The sequence below is a fragment of the Strix aluco genome, chromosome 4 (assembly GCF_031877795.1).
Source record: "Strix aluco isolate bStrAlu1 chromosome 4, bStrAlu1.hap1, whole genome shotgun sequence".
NCBI lineage: Eukaryota > Metazoa > Chordata > Aves > Strigiformes > Strigidae > Strix > Strix aluco.
In genome coordinates, this window is record NC_133934.1 from 71222090 (window position 1) to 71240087 (window position 17998).

At 36.2% G+C, this 17998-nt stretch overlaps 1 protein-coding gene across 11 annotated transcripts in view; it reads left to right on the forward strand.

Moving 5' to 3' along the window:
• The window catches only part of BLTP1 (bridge-like lipid transfer protein family member 1), a 124150-nt gene that overhangs the window by 96387 nt on the left and 9765 nt on the right, over positions 1–17998 (forward strand). For 5 of the 11 annotated variants that reach the window (XM_074823594.1, XM_074823599.1, XM_074823598.1 and 2 more), the window contains 15 exons: positions 477–586; positions 1633–1723; positions 2288–2350; positions 3979–4223; positions 4874–5089; positions 6412–6592; positions 7999–8191; positions 10355–10516; positions 10635–10774; positions 11831–12032; positions 12430–12633; positions 12749–12928; positions 15800–15937; positions 16296–16556; positions 17686–17836. In XM_074823594.1, coding sequence (XP_074679695.1) covers positions 477–586; positions 1633–1723; positions 2288–2350; positions 3979–4223; positions 4874–5089; positions 6412–6592; positions 7999–8191; positions 10355–10516; positions 10635–10774; positions 11831–12032; positions 12430–12633; positions 12749–12928; positions 15800–15937; positions 16296–16556; positions 17686–17836 — 2537 coding nt within the window. The remainder of the gene's footprint in view (positions 1–476; positions 587–1632; positions 1724–2287; positions 2351–3978; positions 4224–4873; positions 5090–6411; positions 6593–7998; positions 8192–10354; positions 10517–10634; positions 10775–11830; positions 12033–12429; positions 12634–12748; positions 12929–15799; positions 15938–16295; positions 16557–17685; positions 17837–17998) is intronic. The other 6 variants (XM_074823596.1, XM_074823604.1, XM_074823602.1 and 3 more) reach the window with 5 other exon arrangements.

Sequence of the window (17998 nt, forward strand, 5' to 3'; positions counted from 1 at the left end):
AATCCACACACACATGTGGCTGTTATCCCAGGCCCTGATAACAAACCTGGCAAAACATTATTTTCAGTGTGTCCTAGTGCACAAGGTCCAAATACGATGCTTCAATAATAATAAAAGATCTTTCAAGTAGTACTCTCTTTGCAGCTCTTTCTCAGGTGCTCTCATTTTAGCTCATGTTCTTCTGTTACTGTAGTGGTAGCTAGGAAGGGTGTCCAGCAAAGTGATTAGATTAACTTTGGGTACAGTTTTCTCTTGGCAAGAGGACATCACCAATTCCAGCAAGTATGAAAAGTGAACATGTATCCAGAGGGAAGATGAAGATGCTGGCAAGTGCCAATAAGAGATGCATTTTAGCTATTATGGAACAAAAAAATCTTTTTACTTTACTGGCACACCTGTATAAAATAGTATTTTAGCTTGCCAGAGTTTTTGCCTGTGTTCTCAGCTGTTGCATTTAAATGTTATTTTTATTTTAGGCTGCTTCCTTGAAAGACAAATGGGGTCTCAGCTACAAACCCAGCTATAGCCGATCTAAGAGTATTTCAGCGTCAGGAAGACCACCTCTGAAGAGAATGGACAGAACAAGGTAAGCTTCTCAGAATTTGAGATCTGCCATAGCAACACTATATGTAACAGCAGAAACATTGGACTTTGGCCCTAAGAGTCCTTTTATAATAGGCAGCAGCTGTATGTGGTGGAACTGGATAGGAGGAGGTCAGCTGGGAAGACCTGCATGTTCTAAAAAGTAACTCTTCAACATTTTGGAAGTGTCTTTTTTGACAGACTTAGTATGTCTTAGTATGTCTATTCTATGAGAATAGAAATTCATAATAGAAATTTCCTTCAAATTTGAATATTTCTGAAGAAGTGAAAGGAAATTTAGAAATAATTCAGGTGTGAAAATATCAGACAGCAGATATTCCAGGGTAAAAACAGCTTTATAAGTACTCTAAAGTGAATTTTTCAAGGTGCCCTTGAAAAGGAATCTTTCTTCTAAATTAATTAGCATTCTTGATAATTAAAGCAGAACAAGTGTTGAAGGCGTTAAGTTCTAGTTCAAGATCTGTCAGATGAAAACCACTTTCATTTTACCTTTTCACAAGGTTATCTGAAGAGAACCAGAAATCGTATGGAAAAGATAATGGGGCTCTTCTGTTGCTCTAAAATAAACACAGAGTTCTGGAAAATTTAATGAGTATGTCAGTTGTGAATGAAAAGTACTGTGCGTATACTATAAGGCCAAAAAATTCTTTTCAGTTGCATCAGAGAATATATAATCTGCCAATTTGCTTTATGTCTCATGTTGTAGATCACGAATACCTTATATTTCTATAATTTCTGCATGTTGGCTCAGGATCAGAAAACTTGCATAAAGAAATAAGGAGAGATTGGCTAGTGATAGACTGCTGGCCAAGTAATGTGTAGCTTCCTCCTTTTACCTTCTCCCCCTCCTTTTTCCTTTTCGTGTACCCCAAGTGCTTCAATTATAATTTTATACTTTCTTCCATAACAAAATCGTAAGTACTGACCATACTTTTTTATTGCTGTATATTTGTGTGGTTAAATGTTTGCATGAATGTAAAATCCTGTAATAAAACTCAGCAAGCTATTGTGTTTTGGTTTTGCGTATAGCTCTCGACTAGGAGACAGTGAAGACCTCCCAGATATCCGTGTAGATGCTGCATCTCCTGGGCCAAGAGTAACTTTCAACATACAGGATTCTGTAAGAATTACTTTATATGCCATATAATTATATGTCCTGTGCCATTTGGTCACAAGTTCATGAGACAGGCATACCTAGGCAGACCTGAATTGCCTGTATGTTTTTGTGTGTGTCTCTGTCGGTGTGTGCCTCAAATAATGGATGTGATTTTGGAAGATAGATTTCTTTTGATAGAAGACAGATCTGTTTTGGTTTCTTAACACAGAAATTAATTGGATCATTAGAGAAAATATTTGAAAATGGTATTTTTTTATTATTTTTTTAGGCTGACACAGTAGTAAAACAATTGTTTTGGAATTTTTATAAAAGTGTGCAAAAAATCATCTAGTGGTTTGGTTTTTTTTATGTGTTTGAATATATTTAGAGTTTTGGAAATGGGTATTAGCCAGTTTGGTGTAGCCCTACAAGTATATCCTTCTGTATGTTTGAAATGGATTGTTGAATCATTGGTTTTGTTTGTTGCTATGTTTTCTCATTTTATAAATGTTCCTATTATGTTGTTTTTGTATGGCTGAGATTATTGTAATTGTTTTAATTTATATATTTTTTTCACTTTTAATTAAGTTGAATAAAACAGCTTTGGGGATTGCACAACAATTCAGCTGTCCGGGGGAAGGGTATTTTCAGGTATTTCTGAGAAGAAACAAGTATTCTCTGCCAGAGAACTAATTTATCTCACAGGGAGCTGCTTTTCAATGTTTCATCTCTCTCTCTCGCACTCAGCTAAACAGAATGTATATCAAATTTGAAAATATTTAAATTTAAATATATAAAGTAAGCAGAAGAACATAATTGATTGTTGATGAACTTTTCAGAGTGTTTCTACACCCTCATGTATACCTAAAACTTGCTAGTTTTTGTAAAATGAATTATTGGAATTTTGTTTGTGTATTTATGAAAACTGATCAAGGCTGATGTAAAGCCATATTAGTCTAGCCTTGACATGTGCTTTAGAAGAGGATTTTAGTGTGTGTGCCTTCATCTGTTACATTGTGTTCCAAGATTGCAGGCGTCAACACAATAACAAAATAACTGTTAGGTGGGAGGACATCTTCTCACACTTATTTCTGTTGAAATTTCTGTATTTAATGCAGAGTAAGACATTCTCAAATAATAGTGAGTAGGGAATGTACCAAAACTTAATACCCAGAGAACAGATGCGGAGTTTGAAAACTGCTTTAAAAAAAACATGTTTAGGGAAAATAGTAAAGATTTTTTTAAAAAAAACCCAAACAACTAAAAAAAAATATGGCAAAACAAAACCAAACAAAAAACTACGCTCAAGAGATAGTAATACACTTTTTCTCCCTTCCAACTCACATCACACTCCCAGGAAATAAATTCCCATTTCTGAGAGAGAGGTGGAAATGAAACATAGAATTGTGCTTTGAACATTTAAATATGTTCACATTTAAAAGCTATCTTTTTTGCAGTTGTTTATATATAAGTTCAGTTAGTTTAAGCTTTGTTGGCATAGCAAAATGCTATTAAACACTTAGAGGTATCAAATGTTGAATATTAAAAAAAAAATAAAAATCTTACTACACATTATAATGCCAGTTCTTCAGCAGAGCTCTAATTTGAATTTGCTGATGACAACTGTGTAGCTTTGTAGTAACACTGCATAAGTAGTGCTGGTGTTAAACTAACATTTCTAGATATTTTTCACAGGCATTTTAAGAAGTTACTGTTTGAAAATTGCTTGTGTGGTGCTTGTCGTGGGCTTTATGTGAGAAACAAGAGGCCCCTTTTGGAAATTTAGCTCAAAGTTCATTTCGTGTTAAAGCACGTGTGCCCAAGAGCACAGCCCAGAACCGCAAACCGGTGCTGTACATTCTGTGTTAGCGTTCTGCATGCACGCCTCACTAACGCTCCTGGGTGCCTCACCCCTCTACAAGGTTCATGATGGGTTTTGCTGTCTTTTGTTCTTCTCTTTCAAAATATTTTTTAAATTCAAATGAAATGTTTCCATTCCTTCTGATCATGTGAATTGGTCAGAGCATGATACGTATTTAGCTAACAGATTGAGCTCAATCACTAGGCAATGGCAAATGTCTCCCCACCGAGCTTTCATTTCTTTCTTCTCCATAATCTGTCTTGCAATTTCTACACCTGCTGTCTCTGTATTATGAGGAACTTGGGAGTGAGAGTTTCTCATAGCACTCTTGCTTTTTTATTTCCAGAGCTATCTGCTGCATTCTCAGTGGAAACGATATGTGTGGAAATTTAATGTCTTTTTGTCTTTTTATAATCAGTTTCCAGAGGAGACAGAAATGGACCTTTTGTCTGTAACTATTGACGGTCCCTCCCATTACTCATCTACTAGTGAAGGCTCATGCTCGGTATTTGGTTCACCCAAAACTCCAGTAGTCTTCTCACCCGGCATTCCCTTCCAGCCTGAAGAAGGACGCCGGGATGACAGCTTATCATCAAGCAGCGAAGACTCTGAGAAGGAGGATGACCATGAAAAAGGGAGGACGTATGTTTACAGGAAACCACCGTAAGTAATGGTCCTAAGGGAAGAACACATAAATTAAGAAGATACACTAAAGTCAATACACAATGGAATATTGACTTTAAAGCTACAAAATCTGTTACTGCAGAAGGATTGAATTTTGCTTGAAGAGTGTTTGAGGAAGTCAGGGGAGGTTGTGTTTGGCTGAGGTGACTGTGAGGGAAGGAGGAATTCTGATCTGAAAAGGAAGCAACTGTTAGAAATTTCAGGGCTTGGAACAGAATAAAAGAACTTGGAAAGTGAGTTTTTTTGAGGCATGGGGCAGGTTTTAGTGGGACCAAATGACAGGTTTGTTAAATACAGCATAACTTTCAGTTGATTATACCTCCACAAAGTGCATGTAATAATGTAAATATATACAAATATAAAAATTATTGTATACATCTTTCTGTTCCTTTTCTTGATGGAGAATTTAAGAAAGGATTAGTTCTTTTTAGTACCATATACTAAGAAAGGATACTTAGTAATGTGTTAATGGAGAATGGATCACTGTATTGCTGTGTATCAGATAAGGCCTTTTCCACAAAGTTCTTAGAAGATTATATACTGAGTGTGGACATAGTCTAAGAATGCCTCCTACCATCTGTTCAGGTAAATATCACGCTAATAGCTAATCCACAACTGTGCCTGTACAGGAGTACCTCTCGCAAGAAAGCAACAGGCTTCGCTGCTGTCCACCAACTGTTCACTGAGCGCTGGCCAACAACACCTACCAACAGAAGTATGACAGGCACAACCACGGAGAGAAATATTGACTTTGAACTTGATATCAGGGTTGAAATTGATTGTGGAAAATGTGTACTGCACCCTACAATGCTTCAGCAAGAACATGATGACATTAGTTTACGAAGGTAAGAAACGTATTACTTAGTTGCCTTATGAAGAACAGGGTACGAGTACTTTATTCTGCTTTAGCTGTTAAGTCCATCTGATATCACCATCACTTCAGTTAAGACCGTATGTGCAATAATTAATGACTCTTAGGCACTGCCCTGTTTGAAAAACATAGAAGATGTATGCATTAGTTTGTTACCATCACTTTATTCAGAGTAATTATCACTTCACAACATCACCATAAGTGGTGATTGTTACGGCCGAGTATGGCATGGGGAGTTGCATTTGTTTAGCAAGAAGCAGTATATGCCTCTCTTCTGGTTTTATTTTTTAAATCACGTTTTATCTTTCATAAATAAAATGTTAGGCTGTCAAAGCACTTGGATTTTTTTTTTTCAGCCTCCGAAGTAGTAACTTTACAACTTAGTGAAGCCACGTAACGGTTGACTAATAGTGGGGCTACTACTGTGTTTTCTCACGATCTCTGAGGGCTCCCATTATTTTTTGAGTGTAAAAGCATGCTGAAATTATGTATCATTCTTAATAAAATGCATTTTTTTTAATTATCTGGGGCAACAAGTGCTTTACTTCTGATCTTAATGAGGTTTGATCTCATCCTCAGTTTTTAAATTCTCCATTTTTCATGTGTATGTGATTGGGGATGTAATGGCAGCTTTACATTAGTTTTTAATATGTTATTAATAATATGGTGAATTTTAAGAAACTTGTTTGTCAACAAAGATAATTCTTAATAAGTTATCTGTAAGAAAATTAGATTTACTTGTTTTAACTCTAATTGTAAGAAATAGGAACAAATGAGAAATACTTTTTCTTACTGAGAGGTATATATAGGAGATCTGTAATAAGAAAGCAATTTGGTTTCTGTCTTTCCAAGACACTTTTTTCTAAGAAGTGATACAGAAGGAAAAAGAATCTCTTAAGAATTTATATGAAGACAGGCTTTACAGCGGAGAAGGAAAATTGATATGTTTTCTGCATATCAAAGAGTTATCCTAGATCATGTTGTGTAGTGTAGATGAACTTGACTGTAAGAGTACAGAGCATTGGAAGGTATTTCTCTAATGACATAACAATAATTTTGTAGATTTTACTACCTGAAATAATCACATAATGAAAATGGTGAAACCAGAGTGGGCAGATGGAAAGGGAGTAGAGGTCACAGAAAGTAAAGAGTAAAGCAGAGATTGAAATACTTCCTTCTATAGTTGATGCTACAAATATTGTTTAGACATCTCTAGGGTTTTTAATACTAGAAGATATACTCTTATTAATATGAGTATTAAGCTTGCTTTAATAACATGCAGTGTATTTATTTTAGGAGCTATGATCGGAGTTCCAGAAGTTTGGATCAAGAGTCACCTTCAAAAAAGAAGAAATTTCAAACTAATTATGCATCTACTACTCACTTACTTGCTGGCAAGAAAGTGCCATCATCTCTACAGACAAAATCTAGTGATGTGGAAACCACAGTGTTTTATATTCCTGGGGTGGATGTAAAGGTAAAAGGAGTGTATAACTCATCAGGGAAGCACTTGTTCTTTCTCTCTGCTCAAATATGATTTCAAAGCAAATACATTGTTACAGTATGTACAAGTTCATATATACAGAGCACTTTTGCAAAATCTTTTTTCAGTTATGTAGATACTGCTAAAATAGGAATAATGATTTCTGTAATACTACATTGAAAACTGATAGATGCTTTTACCCTCGTGTTCTTAGGGTGGGGGGGAAAACAAAATCTTGTATGTACCATCGAAAATAGAACTACGTCAAATGATGCTCCGTAACAGTGTATGTCATATTACATAATGAAATCTATTCCATTAGTATTTTCACGTATAAATTAGACATTTGTTTTGAATATTTTCTTCTCTGACAGGTAACTTACATTGTATGCCCTACTGTATGTCAGTAATTCATTGGAAAAGCAGCTTAGTAGTTGGCCCACTAACACATAAAGCTCTTTTACTGTGTCTTCTGTGTAACTTCTTATAGCAATCAGAGTCTTAGTATAAAAACTATTTTTTTAAGACAGTGTTCTCTCAAACACCGTCAAACTGTACACTGCCTTCTTTTTTTAATCATTGTTTCTATACCCTAGTAAGAAAAGGGTCTCAACAGAAATGTTCTTGTACTTGTGATTTGAAATCCTATGGAGTAAGAACAAGAAAAATAGGTCACTGCTGCGTGGAAACTTCGTGCAATTCAGTTGAGGCAATGCCACAAATCAAATGCTCTTCACTTGAAACAGCCTGACTTTTCTAGTCTTTCAATGTGGAAGGGCTGTGTGTGTCCATTTCCCAATATTCTAGGCTATCTTCAGGGATAACAGTTATGCCTCAGGTCCTGCCTGTTGCTTTTAGTCATATTTAGGAATAACTAAGCATTCTCTACAGCTTTTGTTATGATCTGTATTTTCATTGATAATGTATTATGCACATATAGGAGGGGTGAACTCTTGGAATATTTCATTATTTTTATTTTTTATGCAGCTTTCTGTATGCTGGTGTTTAGTAGTGGAATAGTTTCACCGTGCAGTAAGACAGAAAGAAAGCCATGTGGATGGGAACAAATAGTTGGTGGCGCAGGATGTGTACGACATAACAGAGTGGAGAAGCAAGCTTTAGGCACCGTTCCTAAATAGTTCATTTCCTCTGTTTCTCTGTTTCCTTGATTTTTTTTTTTTTCTATAGCTTATTAATTTATCTATCTTTTTTTATACAAAGAATTCAGATCTTTATGTGCACTGGCTATATCTGTAGAACATGAATTGGAATGTAGTGTATCTTACAATATTTTTGTAACTAATGAAAAAAAAAGTTTTTAAGGGAAGGAGTGACACCAAACTACTGTATAGAAATTGAGCTACTTGTATAAAGTAAATTGTACTTTCTTTGCTTTCCAGTTGCACTACAACTCTAAGACTTTAAAGACTGACTCGCCAAATACTTCTCGAGGATCCTCTTTGCCAAGAACCCTTTCCAAAGAGTCCAAGCTGTATGGTATGAAAGATACTGCCACATCTCCTCCTTTATCTAGCACTGTCCACAGCAAGACTAACACCTTACTTCCTCCCCAACCCCCACCCATCCCATCAGGTACTTATAGACAGTAACCTTCTAAAACAATCATGAATATATATCTTTCCTTCATGTAATCTACTAGCTTTAGATCTGTCTGCATATTACCTGAAGCACTATATTTATCAAGTCTCAACTTTTGGCTGCAGAAACCTGATTCCAGAAGAATGATTGCAGTTCATAAAGCTGCATCTTTGGAAATCTCTTGCCAAACCAGTTTCAGTAATATCTCTGTCATAGTCACTATATCCCAGAGATGGGCTATCACTGCCTTTTCTGTTTTCATTTAACAAAATAATGCTTATTACAGGAAAGAAAAGTTTAAGTATCTGTATAAAAAGTGAATGTTGACTGCTTTATTCTTCATAATCCAAGAAAAAAAAATTCAGATGAATCCTTGCTTCCATACAGTACACTATTCAAAGAATACTTGCAGCTTTTAAGTGCCTTCTGCTGCACAAGTAATGCATAAATTATTGCTTTCTTGAACTGGGTTACTTCTTGTAGTACTGAAGCAGCTGTTTAGACATATTTATGTTAATCAAAATACCAGACCAGTGTCATCAACTGTTGCAGGCCCTTAAATAACCATGATTTGGAGTAACATGAGTTTTAATACTTAAAGTTTTGTTTTATCTCAAATGATTCCTGTTTTCAAGCAGGAGTCCATTGTTACATCATGTCAGATCTAGAGGTATGTAGATTGCACCTCCAACTTCTGAGACATTCACTCTTCTCTTCTTTGGCATTTGACTATTTCTTTAAAAACAAAGCCAAACCTTTGCCAAAATTTGATGAGCAGGCAAAATTAATAACTGAAGAAAGTTGTGTGTGGATGTTTTGTCGTTGGGGTTTTTTTTTAATAAAACCAGCAGAGATGCTGGGAGAGAACAGTGAAATGGGGACACCTTCCTCAATTACGCATGCTGTTGAACCATTAGCTCTTACTCCTTTAAATGTCCATCTTCTTTATGATTACCAAATGTTGTGTGATCTTGGTTATACTACTTTTCTTCAATTTTGTCCTGTATTTTCCTATCCTCTTTCCAATCTTTGCCTTTTAATTTTTACCTTGTCATGTCCGGTTGCTGAGTCTTACTGGTGTTATGTCTGTAAGCTCTACATTTGGTGGGGGGCTTACAGAAATTACACTTGTATGATGATATAAATGTCTCCCTAAACTAGGGATTTCAATTACTGTATTTCATTATGCATTGTATTTTTATAAATATTTATTAGTTCTGAATTGTTTCAAAGCACATTTATTATTATTTATATTTTTTCAATATTACTTTTCCTCTGGAATGGAAACCACCTTGTCTTATTGTCTTTGGTCTCTGGTAAGAGCAAGAATAGGACATCTAGTCAGAGGCACTAGACAGAATAGTTTGCGCAGAATGAAAATTCAGTGCTTGGTTTTTTTAGTAAATAAAAGGATTTTTAAGCTCCATTTTAGTCATTTAGTTAATGTTTATCTTTTTCTTAGAGAATTTAAAATCATTATCTTAATTTATCTCCATTCTACTAGCTGTACTTCATAGAGACAGTAATTGAGCTGTTACTAATACCTTCTGTGCATATTTATATTTTAGTGAGTGTTAATCCAAGTTGTAGCCTCTTTCACAGATTTAGAAGACAACAATCTTTTTATTAGTTTATACTCAGGCTAGCTCAAAGCTTTTAAAAGCGCTGGTTTAGAATCTTTAGTTAATCTTTGCATAGATATAGTAGGACTTGTCATTTACAATTTTAATTTTTTTTTAATGTATTTTCTCAGTTTAAACTGTCATTCTTCCCAGGCTCATGTATTCATTTTTACTAATTCAACTTGCATTTCCAGTCAGCTGTGGTTACTTTGCATTGTGTATTTGGAAAAGAATTGTGTGTGTCTGATTTCAGTGCTATTTTTTAAAAAGCGAAGAGGCGACAATGACATAAGAGTGCTTGATCAAGAACATGTGCAATGGTATTACAATCAAGCATGACACACTAATAGTTGTTTTTGCAGTTTTCACTGAGAAAACTTACAGTTTAATTTTTATTAACCGATCTGATTTATGCCTTTCCAGATAATGATACAGAGAATTGGAGAAAATGGCTATTAGTTATCAAGTATCTTATGTTTATAAGTTACTGTTTAGTAGTATTACATTAGACAAATTTATCTTTTAAATATTGCAGCCAAAGGGAAAGGAAGTGGTGGAGTGAAAACTGCTAAACTGTATGCATGGGTTGCTCTCCAGTCATTGCCCGAGGAAATGGTGATTAGCCCATGCTTACTGGACTTCCTAGAGAAAGCTCTTGAAACCATTCCAATTACACCCATTGAAAGGAATTACACAGGTAAGTTGCATATTTCTATTCTAGTAGTCTGTGCTTTTTCTTTTTTGTCTTCTGGAGGCATTGAGCTGCTCTTCACTTGAAATTCCACTTTCTAATGAGTTCTTGTGCTTGTTAAAAGCTGTTAGTTCACAGGATGAAGACATGGGGCAATTCGATATGCAAGATCCCTTAGAAGAATCCACAACATCGTTGGTATCATCCTCAACATCAGCATATTCATCCTTCCCTGTAGATGTGGTGGTTTATGTACGAGTTCAGGTGAGGTTTTAACTCAACATTCAGTATATTAAGTAACTTCAGTCATGGTCTTTGAGACAATCCATTCTTCTAAGTTTGTTTTTTCAAAAATAAAAAATATTTTTAAGTGTCCTTTCTGAGATATTAACGTCTAGTGTGATGATAAAATAGGACTTACTTCAGCAGAGGTTCTGCAGTATTTTAGTCCCATGGAGACCAAAGAATGAGCTGTTCTGAGAAGTCATAAAAGTTCTGAGCATTTTTAATCATTACTTCTTCCTTGACTCTTTTGGACTTTTTTTGAAAATATCTTTCATAACTAGTATTTCCATCCATTATTTATAGGTACTGTTACAAAACAAAAATAATAATTAAAGATTTTCTCTGTTTATATGGAAGATGTAGGAACGTACACTTATCTACAAGGCATTATTCATACTGCTTAATATTTGATGTGTCTGGGCTTTTTCTATGTGTAAGAAAGACAAGTTCTGCTGCAGTGGTTCAGAGCACTTCAGCTTCATCTGTACATTGCTATTATATTTTTCACTTTGCTCAAACATTTTTTCCTTAAATAAATTTGATTAGGTTCCCAAACTGAACAACATATTCTAACAGATGCGTGCTTTTTTTATGCCTATGAAAATTAACCACAACAATCTGTAGCCTCTCTCAGCTTTTACTTGCAAACTCATCTGGCCAAGAATGTGTTGAGGGGAGCTGAGGCTTTCAGCATCTGCTCAAGTGATTCTGCTTAGTTCTCGCATGAGATGGGCTATGAATTGACTTGGGGAGGAGGAAGAGAGGGGGACGTCCATGTCCCCTGCTGCATCCAGGCTTCTGTGTCTGTTTTCCAAAAACTGATCCAAATAATAGCCCTGGTATTGAAGGGATTCCCTGAAATTAATATATCTGTATCAACTTGTATACAGTTACCTTACTAATTCTAAAACCAGTCTGAAAAGGCTCTAATTTGGTAAGATTTAAAAAATAAATACATAGCACTTTGTAAGCCAAATTTGGGATGTTTTTAGTATTTTGTATTTGTTCACTGAATGTTTTGTTTCTGTCTTCCAGCCCTCTCAAATCAAGTTCAGTTGCTTGCCAGTGTCAAGAGTTGAATGTATGCTGAAGTTGCCTTCCCTGGATCTTGTTTTCTCTTCAAACCGAGGAGAACTGGAAACTTTAGGTACAACGTACCCATCAGAAAACATGTCAGTTGGTGGCAATACTTCACAGAGTGGCTCAAAGAATTCAGTTAGTAAATCTGGAGCACCAGGTAATATTGCATATGAATGTTTATACAGCTTGCAGCATAAATAAATACAATGTTCTGTTGTCTAAAATTAGAGAAGAAGATAAGCTTTTACACACCCTAAGGCTAGACATTTATGTATCGGTGAGTTCAGTAGGATTTCTTCATGTTGTATCAGTTTCCCCTTAAAAGGCTGCACAGATGCAGTATATTGGAGTTTTTCTTGTGTTGGTTAAGCGAGTTCAGTTATTTCTTATAAAGGGCTAGCATCAATACATAAATATTTAAACTACATTGCTGCTACAAGGACATGATTTGATGTGCATTTGGTCTGTTTAATATTGCTGTTAGCAGTATTATTTCACATTTGAAAATGCTTTCATACTAAAACTAACTTTTGCAAAAACAAATTTGACTTCAGGTTCATCACCTGGACTAGGCAGCCCTCTTGGCAGAACACGGCACAGCAGCAGTCAGTCAGACTTGACTACTTCTAGTAGCAGTTCTTCAGGCCTGAGCTTTACTGCCTGCATGTCTGACTTTTCCCTTTACGTGTTCCATCCATATGGAGCTGGAAAACAAAAATCTGCTGTTACTGTTCTAACCCCTGGATCAGGAGCCTTAGGTACAGAACAAGTTTTTGTTTGTTTTAATGAACATTTTTCAAGTTTGGCTTGGTTTTCTGAACTGAAGATTTGAAAAGGTCACAGAAGATTAAACTTTTTCCTTTCTATTTCTAGGTAATGTGGATGAGGAACCAACTTCGGTCACTGGCCGGAAGGATTCTTTGAGCATTAACCTGGAGTTTGTGAAAGTCAGCCTGTCACGAATAAGGCGTTCAGGTGGTTCCTCTTTTTTTGAGAGTCAGTCTTCAAGCAAAACTACCAGCAAGATAGATACTACATTGATAAACATATCTGGTAAATGGTTGTTTCATTTTAATCCCATCTATTCAGCTAATTAGAGAACTGTGGTTCCAGTGATAGACTTCACTCTCAGCAACTTTTACAGATGTTACATGAGAGCCATCTACTTGTAGTGCGTAGTAAAATTTCTGATCTTTTTGAGTGAAGGAGGGATTGATATATTAAATTTTAATAGTACCTGGAGTACCTATTTGCAGATGCACCTTTTTAGCCTCCTGATTCATTTAATGTAACTAACACATCTCTGACATCAGTCCATGTGATTTAATGTCACCCTTGAATAGTACTGGCTTTGGCTAGGACAGAGTTAGCTTTCTTCATAGCAGCCCATATGGTGCTGTGCTTTGAATCTGTGGCTGAAACAGCGTTGATAACACACCAGTGTTTTGGCTATTGCTGAGCAGTGCTTGCACAGCCTCAAGGCCTTTTCTCTTTCCCACTCTGCCCAGGAGGGGACACACCAGGTCAGCTGACCCAAACTGATCAAAGGGATATTCCATAGCATATGGTGTTGCGCTCCATAATAAAAGCTCAGGGAAAGGAGGATGAAGGGGCGATATCAGTGGTTATGACATTTGTCTTCAAAAGCAGCTGTTAGGTGTGCTGAGGCCCTGCTTTCCAGGAAATACCTCAACATATGCCTGCCAATGGGAAGGAGTAAATAATTATTACTTTTTTTCTTCACTTGTATGCACAGCTTATGCTTTCCCTGTTAAACTGTTGCTAACTCAATCCACAAGTCTCCCTGCCATACTTCTGTTTTCTCCCTCTCCCACAGGAGGTTGGAATGAGTAAGTAGCTTGGCGGGCATTTGGCTGTTAGCCAGGGCCAACCCCAAACAGAGATAAAGCCTAAATTGTTTGTGTCTAGTTAGCTTTAAGTTGTTATTTTAATTGTATTGCAGATATTTCTGTCAGGGATTATCAGAAGTAAGTGATCTGAATTCATTATTTAGTAATAATGTTAATATGTCAACTTTATTATATGGTCTTACCATGCAAAAGAGGGTGGTTATTTTCCACCTAACGGTACAATGTATATTTTTACTGAGCTATAAAATCCCATAGCATATATTAGCTTCTAGAGTCTTTGAATAGTATTGTTTGTTGAGCAATATCTATGCCCTTCATTTTTTAACCCTGTTTCTTGAGAAGCCCTAAAGTCTATATGACCGCAGTGTGGTAATATGCAGCGGCATGAACAGCAATGAGATGGAGCATGCAATGCTAATCTGTCCTCACACAATTTGCTTCAATGACAAACTCAGTAGCTTGGCTAGCTTTTAAATATTTTTATATTAGCTATACCAGTAGTTCTTATTGTTACACGCACGCACACACGCACACGCACGCACACACCCCCCCCAATCCTTCTTCCTAAAATACTTCATTTATTCCTCACTGTCATGTGTCATTAGAGTTCAAATAGTGGGCTTGAAATCCTCAAGCTCTAGATATGCCATTTCACTTTGGTGTGGCCATTGCGAATCTGTTTTACTACTGGTGATCACAAAGAGCGATGGTAACCCAAAAATGTACGTTTCTTAGTGCCATCAGTTGAAGGGACTACAAATCACTAAGGAAAAGTGTACGATGAGGGTTGGGCTTTGGGGCTGGGTTTCTTTTCAGCTTGTTTGGTGGAATTCTGCTGTCTTCTCAATGTGTTACACTGCACTAACTTGCTTGCTGCAGTTAGAAAGCAATTGCAGCATGCCTGCAGTGTTTATTTAGTATAGCCTCCATAAGTCTCCCCATACAGAAATGAGCAACAAGGGAATGACCTTCAGCAGGCCACCCAGTGCCTGAGTGTGAACGCACTTTTACATCACTGTTCCATTGGAACAGAAAGATAAATAAACTGAGATTCTCACTGCTGATTCATCTCTTTGTACATTTTATAACAGAGATGAACTAGTATAATAATAGAACTTCATGTTAAATTTATACACAAAGTTGGTTAAGCTTTCAGTTGGACCTAGTTTGGTAAACACTAACCACCCATTTTCATAGTCCTCTCATCAGAAACAGATATTTCACAGCTCCCTTTTGTTACCTGAATAGGACAAAATCTTGTACAGACACTTGCCCTGTTTTTCTTTTTTTATATGAAGACTAGAAATAGTCTAGCTTTCATGCAATGTCCCCATAGAAGGAAAAAAAAAATCCGTGGATTATGTAGCACAATTAAATATGGTATTACAGAGATGATATACGGTGCTCATTAAAAATGACAGCTGAATCTCCTAGATCACAAGATGTCTTCTTAGTGTTTTTCTTGTTTTGGGGTTTTTTTTTTTAGTCTGACATTTGCTGTGTGTTATTATCTTAATTCTGGCTGCAGTGCTGCACGTCTAACTTGGTGATGCAGTTCTGCAGTCTGTGTTCAGTTACTAGCTGCCAAATTTCACCACCTTGCCACCTGGTGCCTATGAAGCTACAGTAAGAGCTGGACTCCTGAATACTCAACCTTGATCTAAAAGTGGGGTTTAAAGATTTGATATTTATTTATTTATTTCCCCCCACTGCACATGGGAACCTGACTTACTGGGCAAACAGCAGAATGGTTGTGATTAATCTGTCATTACAGCCCTCAGATGAGGAGTCTGAGGCACGTACAACACAAGCAGGACCCAACATCAGTTACATTCTTAGGTTCTATCTTGCCTTTATGAAATGTGTTTGTAACTAATATTGGATTTGGAGAACTGGCAACACCTCAGGAAAACTGTTTTTCCTTACAGCAGAGACTATACTGTTAGGTAAAGAAGTATTTTACTATATTGAACACTTATTAATTAGATTTGCTTACCAAAACCTGTTACTACTGAGTGTCTACAGTTGCGTGTATATGTTTGTTCTTTTTCAGCTGTCTGTGATATAGGATCTGCTTCTTTTAAATATGATATGCGCCGACTCAGTGAGATTCTAGCCTTTCCAAGGGCTTGGTACAGGAGAAGCATTGCTAGACGGCTTTTCCTAGGTGATCAAACAATAAATCTGCCAGGTAAGCTACTGCTTCTTATCATGAAAAATCTTTTTGTACAAGGGGTTATAGTAGGAATTTTATAAACATTTATTACCTGTGTATTATTACATATGTGACTAGATATAAAAGTATTATAATTTACTCCATATGCAGTCACTCTAGTAAGTTTAAGAGAAAACCCTAGAAAGAAGAAATGGAAAATTTCTGAAGTAGGTCATTGAATTGTTTAAAGATCTTATATTAATGAAGACAGTAGAAAACCATTAGTTATGACAAATGAAATATATTTTGACACAGTCCAAATACTTCTTGGGAGGATATTTTTAAACAAAGATTAATTAGTCTTCCTGCCTTTCATGTGCTGCTTTTTTTCTAGTAGCATCGGGTCCTGGAACACCAGATTCAATTGAAGGGGTAAGCCAGCATCTTTCTCCTGAATCATCACGGAAAGCATACTGTAGGACGTGGGAGCAGCCCTGCCAGTCTGCTTCATTTACACACATGGCACAATCACCTAATGTTTTTAGTGAACATAATGCAAGCAGCAGTATGTCACCTGGGACAGCATCTCATAGCTTAAAATCTCCAGCTGTTACAAGATCCAGGAGTGTGTCTGACTCTTCAGTGCCTCAGAGAGGTTAGTAGACAATGATTTCTTTAGGTTTTTTTAAGTATTTCCATCAGTTTTAAGAAAAAAGTATGTCATTACTGCTTTGTAGAAAGTAACTGTAAATATTCTTTTCCACTATGCCTGGGAGTGGAGAGTCAATGGCTTAGAGAGAGAAAAATGTGGATGAATCAAAGTGTAGTTTGTTAGCATACTTTCTATAAAATTGCAGTTTTTTACTAGAGCAGGAGTTGTTTATCTGGGATTAGATGCGTTCTCCAGCTTAATTTGATTGCATTGTCATCTTGGCTCTCTATTCTCATCCAAGCAATTACCGCTCTACTAGCAGAGGGTCAACATCACAGCTCACAGGTGAGGTCAGTTACTTCACTTCATCTGAGACTTTGGGCTCATACTAAGAGGTCTAAATAAGGGTAGTTTCATATATAAGAAATAAAGTAACTTTTAATCTCTTTTACTACAAATGTTTTTGTATTGTATCTTATAGGAGTGTAGTACTGGCTGTGTGGAATATTTATGGCATTAGCTATATATAGGAGATTTAGAAGTACGGTGCGTATTTTAGTCTAGGAAAAATATCTGAGAAAAGAAAGGGGAGGTATTTTGTCTGTTTAGAACACAAGCAAGATGTTATATATGAACAGTTTTTAGAAGACACAGTTGGAGAAAGATTTATGGCTGGTAGAGTGGCTTGCTGATAGGAGATGCAATTTTGCACAGGCTTATAAGAGTATTGCAATTTTTGTGAGAAGAGCAAGGAAAACCCTAATACTTGAAATTCTGACTTGGCACTTGTGCAAATAACTGCTGAATATTAAATACTAATAATTCATTTTCTGAATACACTGGTATTTTTAAACAGCTAAATAATGTAAAATATGCTCTTGCATGACTGACCGCAAATTAAAAATAATTTCTCTTAAAGATATTGGTAAAAATAAATGTGTAAAGTGAATCAATTTCTATGACAAAGCAATGCATATTGCAAATCCTGTAGTTTTCACCCTCACTCGTAGTTTTCGGACGCTCCTTAAATAGGGTGTTGGTCTTTCCTTTTGTAATATGTACAATGGATATATTCTGGCAGTTTTTCCTAGCATGTGGAATAATTTAAATTTCTGTCTACTTTTTGGTTTAGATACTCTCTCAAAAACATCAACTCCATTTAATAAGTCAAATAAAGCTGGAAGCCAGCAAGGAACACCATGGGAAACACTGGTTGTATTTGCTATGAACCTAAAACAATTAAATGTTCAAATGAATATGAGCAATGTAATGGGCAACACCACGTAAGTATAAAACAAGGTCAAGTATGTTTTAACAGACAGTGTTGTTTCGGGGGAAAAAAAACCCCACAGACTGTTTTCAGTCTGTTTGTCTTCTAGCTTTACAAGCCTAACTTTTTCAATTTTGAACAGTAAAGCCCTTCATGAGTACTGGTAGATGCTTAA